General features: G+C 41.8%; 1 protein-coding gene across 2 annotated transcripts in view; it reads right to left on the bottom strand.

Annotated features, from left to right (window-relative positions):
- Window positions 1-12,075, bottom strand: part of LOC144818749 (sulfotransferase 6B1-like) — a 283,225-nt gene that overhangs the window by 163,319 nt on the left and 107,831 nt on the right. Inside the window, exons 3-4 of one of the 2 annotated variants that reach the window (XM_078676457.1) lie at window positions 8,088-8,177; window positions 3,116-3,242 (exon numbers count right to left, since the gene is read on the bottom strand). In XM_078676457.1, coding sequence (XP_078532583.1) covers window positions 3,116-3,242; window positions 8,088-8,177 — 217 coding nt within the window. The remainder of the gene's footprint in view (window positions 1-3,115; window positions 3,243-8,087; window positions 8,178-12,075) is intronic. The other variant, XM_078676458.1, reaches the window with a different exon arrangement.

Genomic DNA, 12,075 nt, shown 5'->3' on the forward strand with positions numbered 1-12,075 from the left:
TCCACATGCCCCCAAGCCCGCCTTACCTGAATTCCGTCACGACTCTTCCGGCATTCCGCCTTCACAAAGTGCCTGCTTTTTACGCCGCGCGCTTTTTTAAAGCGGCGGCGGCGGCATGTCTCTCTCGCGCCACCAGGATGTGTGTGCTCTCCAAACACAGCAGTGCGCGGTGACGTCATGAAAGGTGCGCGCGCGTGCACCTTAAAGGGAACGGTGCCCACGAGACACCACCTTGGTGATATCACTCTGACAAACATATAAATTAGCGAGATCAGCAAGACTGAGGGTACTGAAAGAGGAGGCATGGAAGAAATTACAAAGCACAGTAGTAATGCGAGATAGTAAAGGCTTCTGGAGTATAGTTAATGCCCCCTTCTTAAAAGAAGACACAGATATCAGTCTGGAAACAAATATCACGGAGGATGCTTGGGTGGCTCACTTCAAAGCAGTATCTGGGAAACCTGGGGACACATTTAGTCTGCCCATAGATTTATCAATGTCCACCATAAGAGGCTTTACACTATTCGCCTTGGAAGAAATGAAGTACGCACTGAAACAATGCAGTAGATTAAAAGCACCAGGGCCTAATGGGGTCCCAATAGATTTCTTCCTAGATAATCAGGAACTACGGACCTCACTTCTCACTAATGTTTTCAATGTAATACCACATATGGGTAGTTTATCCTCTTGGAAAAAGAAGGTCATAATTCAAATTCTTAAAAAAGGGGATAAGGCTAATCCAAAAAACTACAGACCGATTGCTTTAATGGATAGTACTGCCAAATTAATTGGCCGGCTACTCTTAAATAAATCTGAGGAATGGGCCACTGAAAAGAACATAATAATCCCATAGCAATATGGTTTTAGGAAAGGAAAGGGGACAGTTGATCAGTACTTAAACTTAAACTTGATCATTGCTTAATACACAATGGCTAAGGCCGGACATTTATACATAGCCTTTATGAACCTGTCGGCCACCTTTGATTGTGTAGTCCTTTTTAAATTGTGGGAAATCATGGAAGAAATGGAAGTTGACACCCCGATTATTAATTTTATCCATGGGATGTATACTGACGCCACGGCTTGCGTCCGGTATGGCAGAGAGGGCGAGTGTACAAGACATTTTAATATCACCAGTGGAGTGAGGCAAGGATGTGCGCTTGCCCATTTTCTATTTGCGATATACACCAATGCCATAGAGCTGGCCTTGGAGGGATCTACTAAAGTTGTTCCTGTTGTTAATTCATCCCTTGTCCCCATACTCCGATATGCAGGCAATGCGTTGCTGTTGGCATGCTCTGGCAATGCACTGCAAAGTCTCATAGTGGAGTACTCAGATTTTATGGGGAACTTGGACCTGTAAGTCAATGAATTCAGGTCATTTGTTCTTGTGGCATGCCCAAAGTTCAAGAAATACCTTAGAATGCATATAGAAAGGCGCAAGCTTGAGTTTGTGAATACATTTAACTATTTGGGGGTTACATTTGAAAGGGAGAGTAATTGGCAAAGCATGGTAATTAATAGGGGGCTCCACATGGAAAAAATATTGGAGACCTCTTTAGGTTTATAAAATTTTTGGGATCAAAACCAATTGACACCATAAAAAAGATCTATCAGGTGAAGGAAGGGTCAGCCGCAATTTTTGGGGCAGCAAATGGGGCCATACTGATGCATCCAGACTTCAACACATAGAGGATGGTTTTTTAAAGAGATTGGGATGTCTTTCGCAATCTTGCTCTTCCTATAACTGCCACTCCAAATCTAACCTCCCTTATATTATGTCACAGATCTGCATTTCACATATTTTATTGTGGCATTCAATTTGGAAGAAAGAAACATTAAATCTAACTAGAGATATTGCAAATGATTACCTGAAACTAGAGGGGGTATCCAAAATACGATGGTTAAAATATGTGAAGTCCAATTTGGAACTAATTGCCCTCAGTACACTGTTTAAAGATCCTAACTTTTGCTTGTCAGTCCCAAGAAACAAACTGAAAGGCCGGTTATTAGATAGAGTGAGCAGAGACAGGTGGGAGAGGAATCGCAACAAGGTCACGGTAAAACGATACCTCCTAACCCCTAGTGTAGATAACACTGTATTTTCATATTTGACATTTGTTTCTAACCTCCAATACAGATATGTACTGTTGGGATTCCAGCTGAAATATGTCCCTTTAATGGTAGGCTATCCTCCCAAAACACATTTCAGTGATGCCACTCTGTCCAGGAGATGGACAATCCCCTCAGAAAGACCTCTATTTTGTATTCTTCTGTAATTTATATGCTGGTGGAAAAGAAAAAATATATCTTACCACTTACACGTCAACTCAATTTAGACAATGTTGCCCAGCTTTGTATTATCACCAACTATTGTGAAACCCTTTTGTGTGTTATTGCGTAGCTTCATTTTTGCTGTCTGCTATAAGAATGAGGAGATCAATTTTATATGGCTGAATGTATGGACACAGCAAGAGGTGTAACGCATACGAACTGCTGTTTTTAAGATTTTTATCTATTACACGATTTTAATAGCTTTTTATGCATGTGTATGTATTTTGATCTCTACAATGCTTCTATTGACATTGATTGACTGTTGTAGAATACTTTTTATTTAACTCGTAGTGGCGAAATAAAGTTATTATTACTGACTGACTGACTGATAACACATGCTCACGACTACAGAAGGCCATGTCTGCTGACAGCGGCTGCACCATCACATCACATATTTCTTTTCTTTTTTTGGGCAGATGCTGAATAGCATCAGCAAAAACATTGTGCATTTTTGCTGGTACTTTTCAGCATCATCAGACTGCATTGGCAACACCGGTAAGTTTCAAGGATAAGACCTATTAGCTTTTGCAGTGCTTATTAAGTAACTTTGGTTCCATTAATGCTACTAATAAAATGTATATTTGTTGAAATTTGCAAATTATAAGAAAGAGTGGTAAATCCATAATTATGTTGAAAGCACTCGGGTGCAGAATCGCATATTTTGCGGGCTCTGGATATTGTTTAGTGGTCAATATAACAGCATGTCCTCATTAACTGGAAATACCATGAATAAAACCATTTTCCAATATTTGGTATTAAACGTTGCTGAATAGAACTATACCTTTCCCACTCATGAAGCATTCGAAAAACTCATCCCATGACTCGTAATTGGGAAGCGCAGGATTATTATTTTCGAAATGGAAATATGAGACCGCTGTATCCTTTGGATTACGAAACACAACCAAAGTCTGTTGGGAAAAAATGAACAATGTGAAAACCACGCAATAAAGATTTCTAAACAATCAATGTCTTTTTAAAAAAAACTAAAAAAAAGCAGAGTAGAGATGAGAAAGCAAGAGAGTTAGCACTTGAGAAACCATCAGATAAAGGTGAAAGGGAAACAGTGGAAAATCTGTATTCATAGGACCGAAGTGGTTCCACTGAGTTGTTAATTTCAGTTATCTTGAGAAAGGTTGCAAATGTGGCCGGAACCACTACAGGAGCTCTGCGTTTGTTGTAAATTTGAATTTGTGGTCAATCACATTTTCTGCCACCCTGAAAGGCCCTTCTTACACTACTTACAACACAGCCTTGCCTTGTTTTGACACTTGCGTGACCCCAGCCCGGGCTTTCTTATGTAAAATGTTTCAACTTCCAGGTCCTGGGTGAACATAACAAACAATGCTGATTTCGCATTGGTTATGTTAGGCATTTTACTTGAATGAGAGGGCCAAAAGCCAAAGAGTTCAAAAACAATATTTTATATAAAAGAAAACTGCAATAATATTAACATTCATCACAGTGAATATTTACTTTACGAATGGGAGAAAAAATAGAACAAGCTGGAAAGGCAATTTGTAAGACTGTGTGAGAAAACATGAATATAGTTTCAAGCACAACTAACCAGAACAGGCAAAGACACTATTGGTCACCCTTTTAAAACAACGGATTATAAAAATCACTTCTTGATTGAAATTATATTAAATGCTATCTTTATTTCATCAAAGACTGCACCAAAGCTCAAAAACACTTTAGTGTGCCCTTCACCACAACGCATACAATTTATAACTACCTCCGGAGTATTCATGGCAAACATATTGTATTCCATACATACTCTTGAGATCTTTGGGTAGCCGCCTTCCCCCACTGGCTCAGGAACCTTCAACCATTGGCTTGAGACATTGTCAATCACTTCTTGTATGTGCCTACAGGAGCCTTTCAGTTTTACCTTCTGTCTATTTGCTGTTTGGGTGTATCATTACACTTCCTCACAATGTATCAGTCTGTTTTACGTCTCAAAAGTACACTCTGTTGTGAGATATTTCATTCTATAATGTCATGTAGTTCCCACTAAGTCAGTAGGACCTGCGTGTTTGTGGACAGCATAAACTTTGGGTGAGGTGCCTGGACTGACTCCATGCTACCACACAGTGTATGTTGACCTGGAGACCACCCAGCTCACAGTGCCACCATTAGCCTCCCTAACCTAAGCAGGGAGCGAATGGTTTCCGGCAACCACAGAACATGACAACCCTGACACCTCTGGGGTCGTGGTAACAGATCTACAACCCTTTCGCTCAGTCACTCTTGCCCTCTTGTTCTTGGAGAAGTTATGTTATGTTATGTTAAATCTGCTTCTATAGCGCATAGCTACCCCAGCAACGGGGCGTCCCAGCGCTTGTGAACATACCAGAGGGCACTACAGCACAGCAGCAAAGAAAAGTTAGATCAAAGAAAACAACCAAGTTTTAATCTGTTTGCGAAATAGCAAATGGCTAGAGGTAGATCGGACTCCTAGCGGGATTGAGTTCCAAAGTTTCGGAGCCAGATACCTGAAGGAGAGGCCGCCAGCTCTGCTCCTTCGAATCTTGATTGTACGGGCAAGAAATAAGTCCGCCGAGCGGAGGGCACGCGTAGGGACATAGAGGGAGCATAGTTCCTGCAAGATCTGGGGGCCAACACTGTGCATGATTTTGTGCGTTAAACATAGGGTTTTAAACTGGATGCGTTGTTTGATCGGCAACCAGTGAAGACGGCGGAGAATGGGAGAAGTATGACAGGTTTTTGGAAGTGCACACAGGATACGAGCAGCAGCATTCTGGGCTCTCTGCAGCCTATTAATCACTGTCAGATTAGACCCAAGCAGAAGAGCATTACAGTAGTCTAGATGGGATAAGACTAGAGCCTGAACTATAATCTGCCGAGTATGTGGCTCAAAGAAACCCAGAATGGGCTTAAGAGAGCGCAGGCGGCCAAAGCAGGTACCAGCCACTCTCTTGGCCTGAGTTTCCATCGAGAGTGTGTTGTCCAACATCACGCCCAAGTTTTTAACCGTCTCCTTAGGGGTGGGGGTAGGTCCTAGTGTAGGCGGCCACCAGTGTTTATCCCATTTCTGTGATTCCTTGCCAATAAGGAGTATCTCAGTTTTAGAAGAGTTTAACTGAAGATAGTTCTGCGACAACCAGTTTGCGATAGCAAGAATATCTTCCTGGAATTTAGTTTGGTCAGCCACAGTGTTTTTAGAAAAGGTAAAGATGAGTTGTGTATCGTCCGCATATGATATTAATTTAATTTTGCGTTCCTGGGCCAACATGGCCAGGGGGCGGACGTACACATTAAACAATATACAAAGAATACAGAATGGGTTGTTTTCAGTATATTTATTGACCAATGTTATTCTTGTATAGAATATATGTGCTGTGATAATCAGTAGACAGAAGTATACGAAAGTGATTACAAGCACCAAAATAGTAAATAGCAGGTATAGTTCCACCATGGTGCTAAAACAGTGTATATTTGAATGCATATAAAACAAAGGTAGTAATCAGGCGTACTCCTATTATGCAATCCCTATTCAATGTGCGTCTAGTGTAGGTATAGATGTATGGATCTCGAGCCAAGGATCCCCTGACAGGATGATCGAACCCATTACCTGGCAGTACTTAATGTAGGACCCCGTCTTGGTCACAAACTGGACACCCCTCACAGAGATGTTAGACAGCTGCTTGGCGATGCCTCCGCATGCAGGGATCCCGTATTGTCAGCAGAAATATCTCCTCTGGCTAACCTCCAAAAGTGCTTATTTATTTACAATAAAAAGCATCCCTGACAAGTATATATAGATTAACATTGTTATGGATTTGCAGATAGCCCTGTCGCACCATGGATGAAGATGGAACAACATTTGTACAGTGTGCGTGAAGGCTATGCACTCAGTGTTCAAGGCATAATGATGATGTTGTGTGAAGTAAGCATGGGCGGATTTTGCGGATCCACGATTCGCGGATTTGCGTATTCACGGATCGTGGATCCGCAAAATCCGCGGATTTTGCGGATCGGCGGATTTGGGGCGGGGCTTCCATGCCAGGACCATCGTGCCAGATTGAACCCTGCCCTTCATATTTATTCAAGAAGACGCCACCGTTTTGTGCCATACCTCTACTCAACTGGAGTACTTTCTACTGGCTGTGAGATAGTTCTCAACGATCCTGAGACATTCTAACCATTTTATCTCAGGCTTCCCAGCTTTTGGAAGAAAAGGCGGTGGTTGAACAACACCTTGTGTAGAGGCCATGACAGTTTGAATAAATAAAACTATATTGAGGTCAGTAGCTTGACAATCTGCGGAGTAAGGAAAAAAAATAAACACACATTATCCGAATATGCAAATGCCTTTAAAACGTAGAACACTCAAGAAGTTTGAGCCCTGCAGGAAGCTGCTCTGCTTCACGATCTGTGGCTGAGCATCAGTAACCCTTTCTGGCACTCAAAATGGCTGCACGCTGGCGCAACGAGCTGACATCATCCAACGGGTGTACCCTCCAAGCTACAATGAGCCTTGGAAGTCCTTACAGCGACCAGGTGTGTGTTACTATGCAATCGCGCCGAAGGGCGCAGGGGTCCCTTGAGTGAGCTATCATAGTGGCTAAATGGCGGGAAGACGGTGCACACCTCGAGTGTGTGGGCGGGGCCAAACGGACGGGGCTTCCATGCGAGTGCACATGCCTCTTGTGTGTATAAAAGGTCAGAGACCGATCAGAGCAGCAGATAAAGATACAGAAGCTCCTGGCCACAGGAACAGCACGAGGATTGCGCTCATGAAAGTCAAGGATGCAAAGGCCTCTGTCCAGCATCACAGCTGATTTTCGCTGGTATATCTGGGAAGAAGGCACATCTGCCCAGCCTTGACAACGCTCACGATTGTTTTTGGGGCCGATGAATGAGTCATTGAATTTAAGCTTCAACTAGGGCACATGCTTAACTGATATCTGTAAGTGCTTGCGGTTGAGGTTTAATTTTTGTGCCAGGACCGTCGTGCCAGAATGAACCCTGCCCTTCATATTTATTCAAGAAGACGCCACCGTTTTGTGCCTGTTGTAACTAATTTACGATGGCGCCGGCAAGCTGCCAGCGCCATCCTAAAATAGTTACTAAATTAGCTTCAACAGGAAGCTCTAATTGATAAAATAAAGCAGGCGCTCGAGCCCCTGCTTTATCTTATCTATTAGAGCTTCCTGTTGAAGCTAATTAAGTAACTATTTTAGGATGGCACTGGCAGCTTGCCGGCGCCATCGTAAATTAGTTACAACAGGCCAGCAAGGCTTGAACTTTTGACCGAGGAATCCGCCGCTCGCGGATTGCGAATTTTCGGTAAATTCGCGAGAGTTCGCGGATCGCGAATTTACCGAAAATTCGCAAAATCCGCGAGCGTAACGGATTTTGAGCTCATGCTTAGTGTGAAGCCAGATATGTAAGCAAAGCAGATTCAGAGAAACGAATCCAACATTGCCACGCACGCAAGTATGTGCAAAAGGTCACTGTAAAATGTTACTGCGCAGCAAGAGGAAAATGTAAGGCAATGTGCAGGATTGCAATATAGGTCTAACCCGCAAACATAACAATATATTATCCATACATTGTAGACACATAAATACATGTTCAACTGTTTTGCACTGCAGCAGGCATTTCTATGGCTCTGGGCTGTGCAAGAGTGAAACCTATTGGCTTTGCCAATGCTTATTCTAGATAGAGAGGGCACACAAAACATTTGTGATTCAGGTAGGATTGGCAAATAATTTGACAAGTGCTCTCACCTTTATTTTGTTTGCAAACACTGTCTCTGGTAGGTTATCGTTGTGAAGATGTGTTATAAACACTCTTGGAGACGGAAGCTTGGCTAACCTCTGCGCGAAAAGAAAAGATAAATGGTGTTTTGATTTTTATGTTTCCAATTTATATTAAATGAGCTTGACATGATCAAATGTCCATTCTTTTAAAGGCTGTTGTTATATATTGAAACACGTTTCTAACAGAAATGCTGTACATAGTATTGCAGTCCTACTTTTGAGTTTTGGGCAAAATAATGATTAGATAGATTGATGGTGAGGATGGTAGATGATACAATAAATATAACATTACAGATATTCTATACATATTAAATCATATACAGCTGAATAAAGTCTAAAGGTGGGGGCTGGAGAGTTAGATGGGTAGATGGAAGGGTCTTTGCCAGAGTCGGTCAGTCACATTGGCCCTTGAGACTGAGGTGGGGCTCTCGACCCTTAATATGGGGAAGGAGGATTTGGCTTTTAAGTTTGATGGGGACAGGTGCAGTCCATTGAAGAGCCTAAACATAATTAGGGCTCAGGATGACTTCAGGATGGAATGGTGATTAAGATTTGCAGATCTTATATCTTGCGTTCGAACATGTTGGAAAGATAACCATTCATCCTCTATTATCGCTTTCAAGCCTTTTGGCTTATATCACGTATAGTACTGTCAGGGCTTTTCCATGTGCTAATTTTGGGGACCATAAAGCACTATCTGATGGATCAAGTTCCACATCTGAGCCTGGTCAACAAATAAATACATTGAATATTACATGAAGAGCATTAGACTCCACAAAAAGAACAGAAAATCTTTAAGTATCAAACCATAAAGGTTTATTAAAAGTTAATGATTTACAGGGTTCCCTGACACAATATCGAAACCAGAAATATCGTGCAACAGAAATATTGTCTCAAAATATCGAGCACAAAAATATTGTGTTCCTATACATATACAGGTGAGCACAAAATACCCCCCAAAAATATCGTTTTACACTAATATCTAAAAAATATAGACATATTGTTTTTTAATATATATATATTTGTAAAAGTAGTACATCTTAAATATTTTAACAATTAACATTAATATACTGTAAATTAAATATGTTTGGCTAATATTTAAAAATATGTATAAAAATATACTAATTTAAACAAATACAGACATATATATGTGTGTATGTTTCTATATACACATGTATCACATAAAACTATTAAAAAAATATTATGTTTAATTTATATTATAATTTTCTTTAAATTTAATAATATAACAAGTATAAATATATATATATATATATATTTACATACCAGAAAGTCCAGACCAACTTTTTGCCGCGGGGGTACACGTAGATGCGCACTGGCATAGCGCATAAATGTCTGAGCAGCTACCTCCTCCAAAGAAAAAGGCTGTGACCCAAAGGGAGACAATCAGGAGCACTTTATTGAACAGATGGTTTAGGCGAATGCATTTCGGCAATACCAGCCTTCCTCAGCGCCCCTCTCCAACTGTTCCTAGCGCTGTGAAATGAAAAGCAGTCCTTCCCCTCTGTTGTTTTAACTTCTATACTCCACCCCCTTGGTATGGTCAGCATCCTCGTACAGTCCCGTGTAGTGGAACCACACATCCCACAATGCCCCAATGTTCAGCACAGTGGAACTGGATGCAAGTTGCATGAGGTGATACTTTTCAGAGACAGAGTCCGTGGGAGGCACACTGTAGGAATCCGCTGGGAGGTAAGCCATGTGAAACAACTCCGTGCTCCCTCGAGTCCCCCTTCTTTACCGCTGCTACCCTTCTGCCTGGAATCCTTCGCGGGGGTGAACACAGAGTCCTGGTTACCCAATTAGAGGATAAGATATCCCCTGCCGCTGTCTCCCCCAAGCGTCGTGGTGGTTACTGGATCTTATTGCTACCGCAATACAGGAAAAACAGCTCAGCCGAGCTTGCCAGAAAGTCCAGACCAACTTTTTGCCGCGGGGGTACACGTAGATGCGCACTGGCATAGCACATAAATGTCTGAGCAGCTACCTCCTTCAAAGAAAAAGGCTGTGACCCAAAGGGAGACAATCAGGAGCACTTTATTGAACAGATGGTTTAGGCGAATGCATTTCGGCAATACCAGCCTTCCTCAGCACCCCTCTCCAACTGTTCCTAGCGCTCAGCTTCCAAGATTCCACTTAGAAGAACCGTACTCGTAAACCAAAGATCGATGCTCACACCATCATTTTTATTTTGTTTATCAGAGCCAACAGACGCGTTTCAGCATCAAGCCTTCGTCAGTGTTAGCTAAAGTTTGGGGAATACAAAATTGTTTGCAAACATTGTGGCAAAACAATTTGTTATGGTGAGCAAAGTGTTACTCTCATCATGGTTGCTGGTGATAACCACAAATGCCCAAAGAAACCTTAATTTTTTCCTGATTTTTTTTTTTGCTCCAGTTGAGCCGTTTACAATTCCCTGTTTTTTGTTTCTCCCCATAAAAATTACAATTTTTTTTAAAAACTGTTCAGAAAAGCCCAAAAAAGTAAAAAAAATTCAAAAAAACAATAAAAAAATATAAAACAACAAAAAGAATTAAAAAAACTGTTCTTTTTAGAACTACTTCTAATTTATAAAAATAAACCTATATTTTTAAAGAATCTCTGTCAATCTTTTTTCTGCAGGGTAAGCGTACCGGTACGTGCACCAGGGCGCGCACCGAGGTGCGCACCCCAAAAAAAAGAAGAAAAAAAATTAATGAAGGAGTGAGCATGAGGGAAGAACACAGAGAGAGTAATGTTAAGGGAAAGAGAGCTAGAGGGAGCAACACAGAGGGATTGTTTATAACATAGTAAAAACAGAGAAGGTGTAATAGGGTGTAAGTGAGAAAAGGAAAATTAATAAGGGAGCGAAAGAAGGGAAGAGAGAGGAAGAAGACTAAAGTAGAGGTACTGGGAGAATGCGAGTGGGTGTTGAAAGTAAAAGGAAGGACAGTAAAGAATGGGGAATGAGGGGTAGTGACAGTACCGGAATAAATGAACAACGGTGAGGTAGGGTGAGAAAAGAGCAGTGAGTGTAAGTAAACAGGGGTGAAAGAGGGTGGATAAAACTGAATTAGGGTAAGACATGGGGAGTGACAGAGAGAAAGGACAGAGAGAGTAAAGGAAACAGTGACTGAAAGGGTCTGAGTGAAACAGCAAAGAAAGGTAAGTAAGGCAGTGTGGGTGACCTATAGGGAGTCAGTATGACAAAAGAGTAGTGACAGAGTGAGGGGACAGAGACAGCGGAGGTAAGAGAGACAGAGTGAGGGAACGGAAGTGAGGAACTGTGAGGACAGACGGACTGAGGGAACGAGTGAGAGGAGTGAAGTAAATGAGTAAGAGAATGAGTGAGGGAGCAAAAGAAGGGAAGAGAGTGTAAGGGAAGTAAAGCAGGGACACTGAAAGAAATTAAATGTGGTAGGACAATAGGGAAAGAGGAGTAAACATGGAGGATAAGAATAAGTGAGGAAAGCAGAGTAAGGAAACAGGAGTGAGGTAGGGTGAGAGAATAGTAATCGGGTTAAAGCAAAGGGTGATGACAAATTAAATTTTTTTAGTCATACTTACCATATACCACAATAACTACTGTAACAACATGCAAGATATCTACAGAGGAAACAGTGTACATTAAATTTAAGACTCTGCATTGGTACCTACATGTTGGTACTTAAAACACCCAAACAACACAACAACTCTATTCAGAGCTACCCTACCTCTAAGCACTTTAAATTATTATTTTACTATTTCACTGGGTTTTCCCCATGGTACGCTCCCCGGTACGTTCCCCGGTGCGCGTACCGGGCGCTCCCCCCGCGAAGCCCTTTTATGGCCCCCACATCAAACCTAGGGGGTCAGGGGGGGTCTACCCTACCCTTTTTTAGTCATTTCCCCCTTTGTTTTTGCCACCTCTTGTGTCTCGATCCTACCGAGACACAAGATGGCGGCCGCTCCGGACTGT

The sequence above is a fragment of the Lissotriton helveticus genome, chromosome 2_1 (genome assembly GCF_964261635.1).
Source record: "Lissotriton helveticus chromosome 2_1, aLisHel1.1, whole genome shotgun sequence".
NCBI lineage: Eukaryota > Metazoa > Chordata > Amphibia > Caudata > Salamandridae > Lissotriton > Lissotriton helveticus.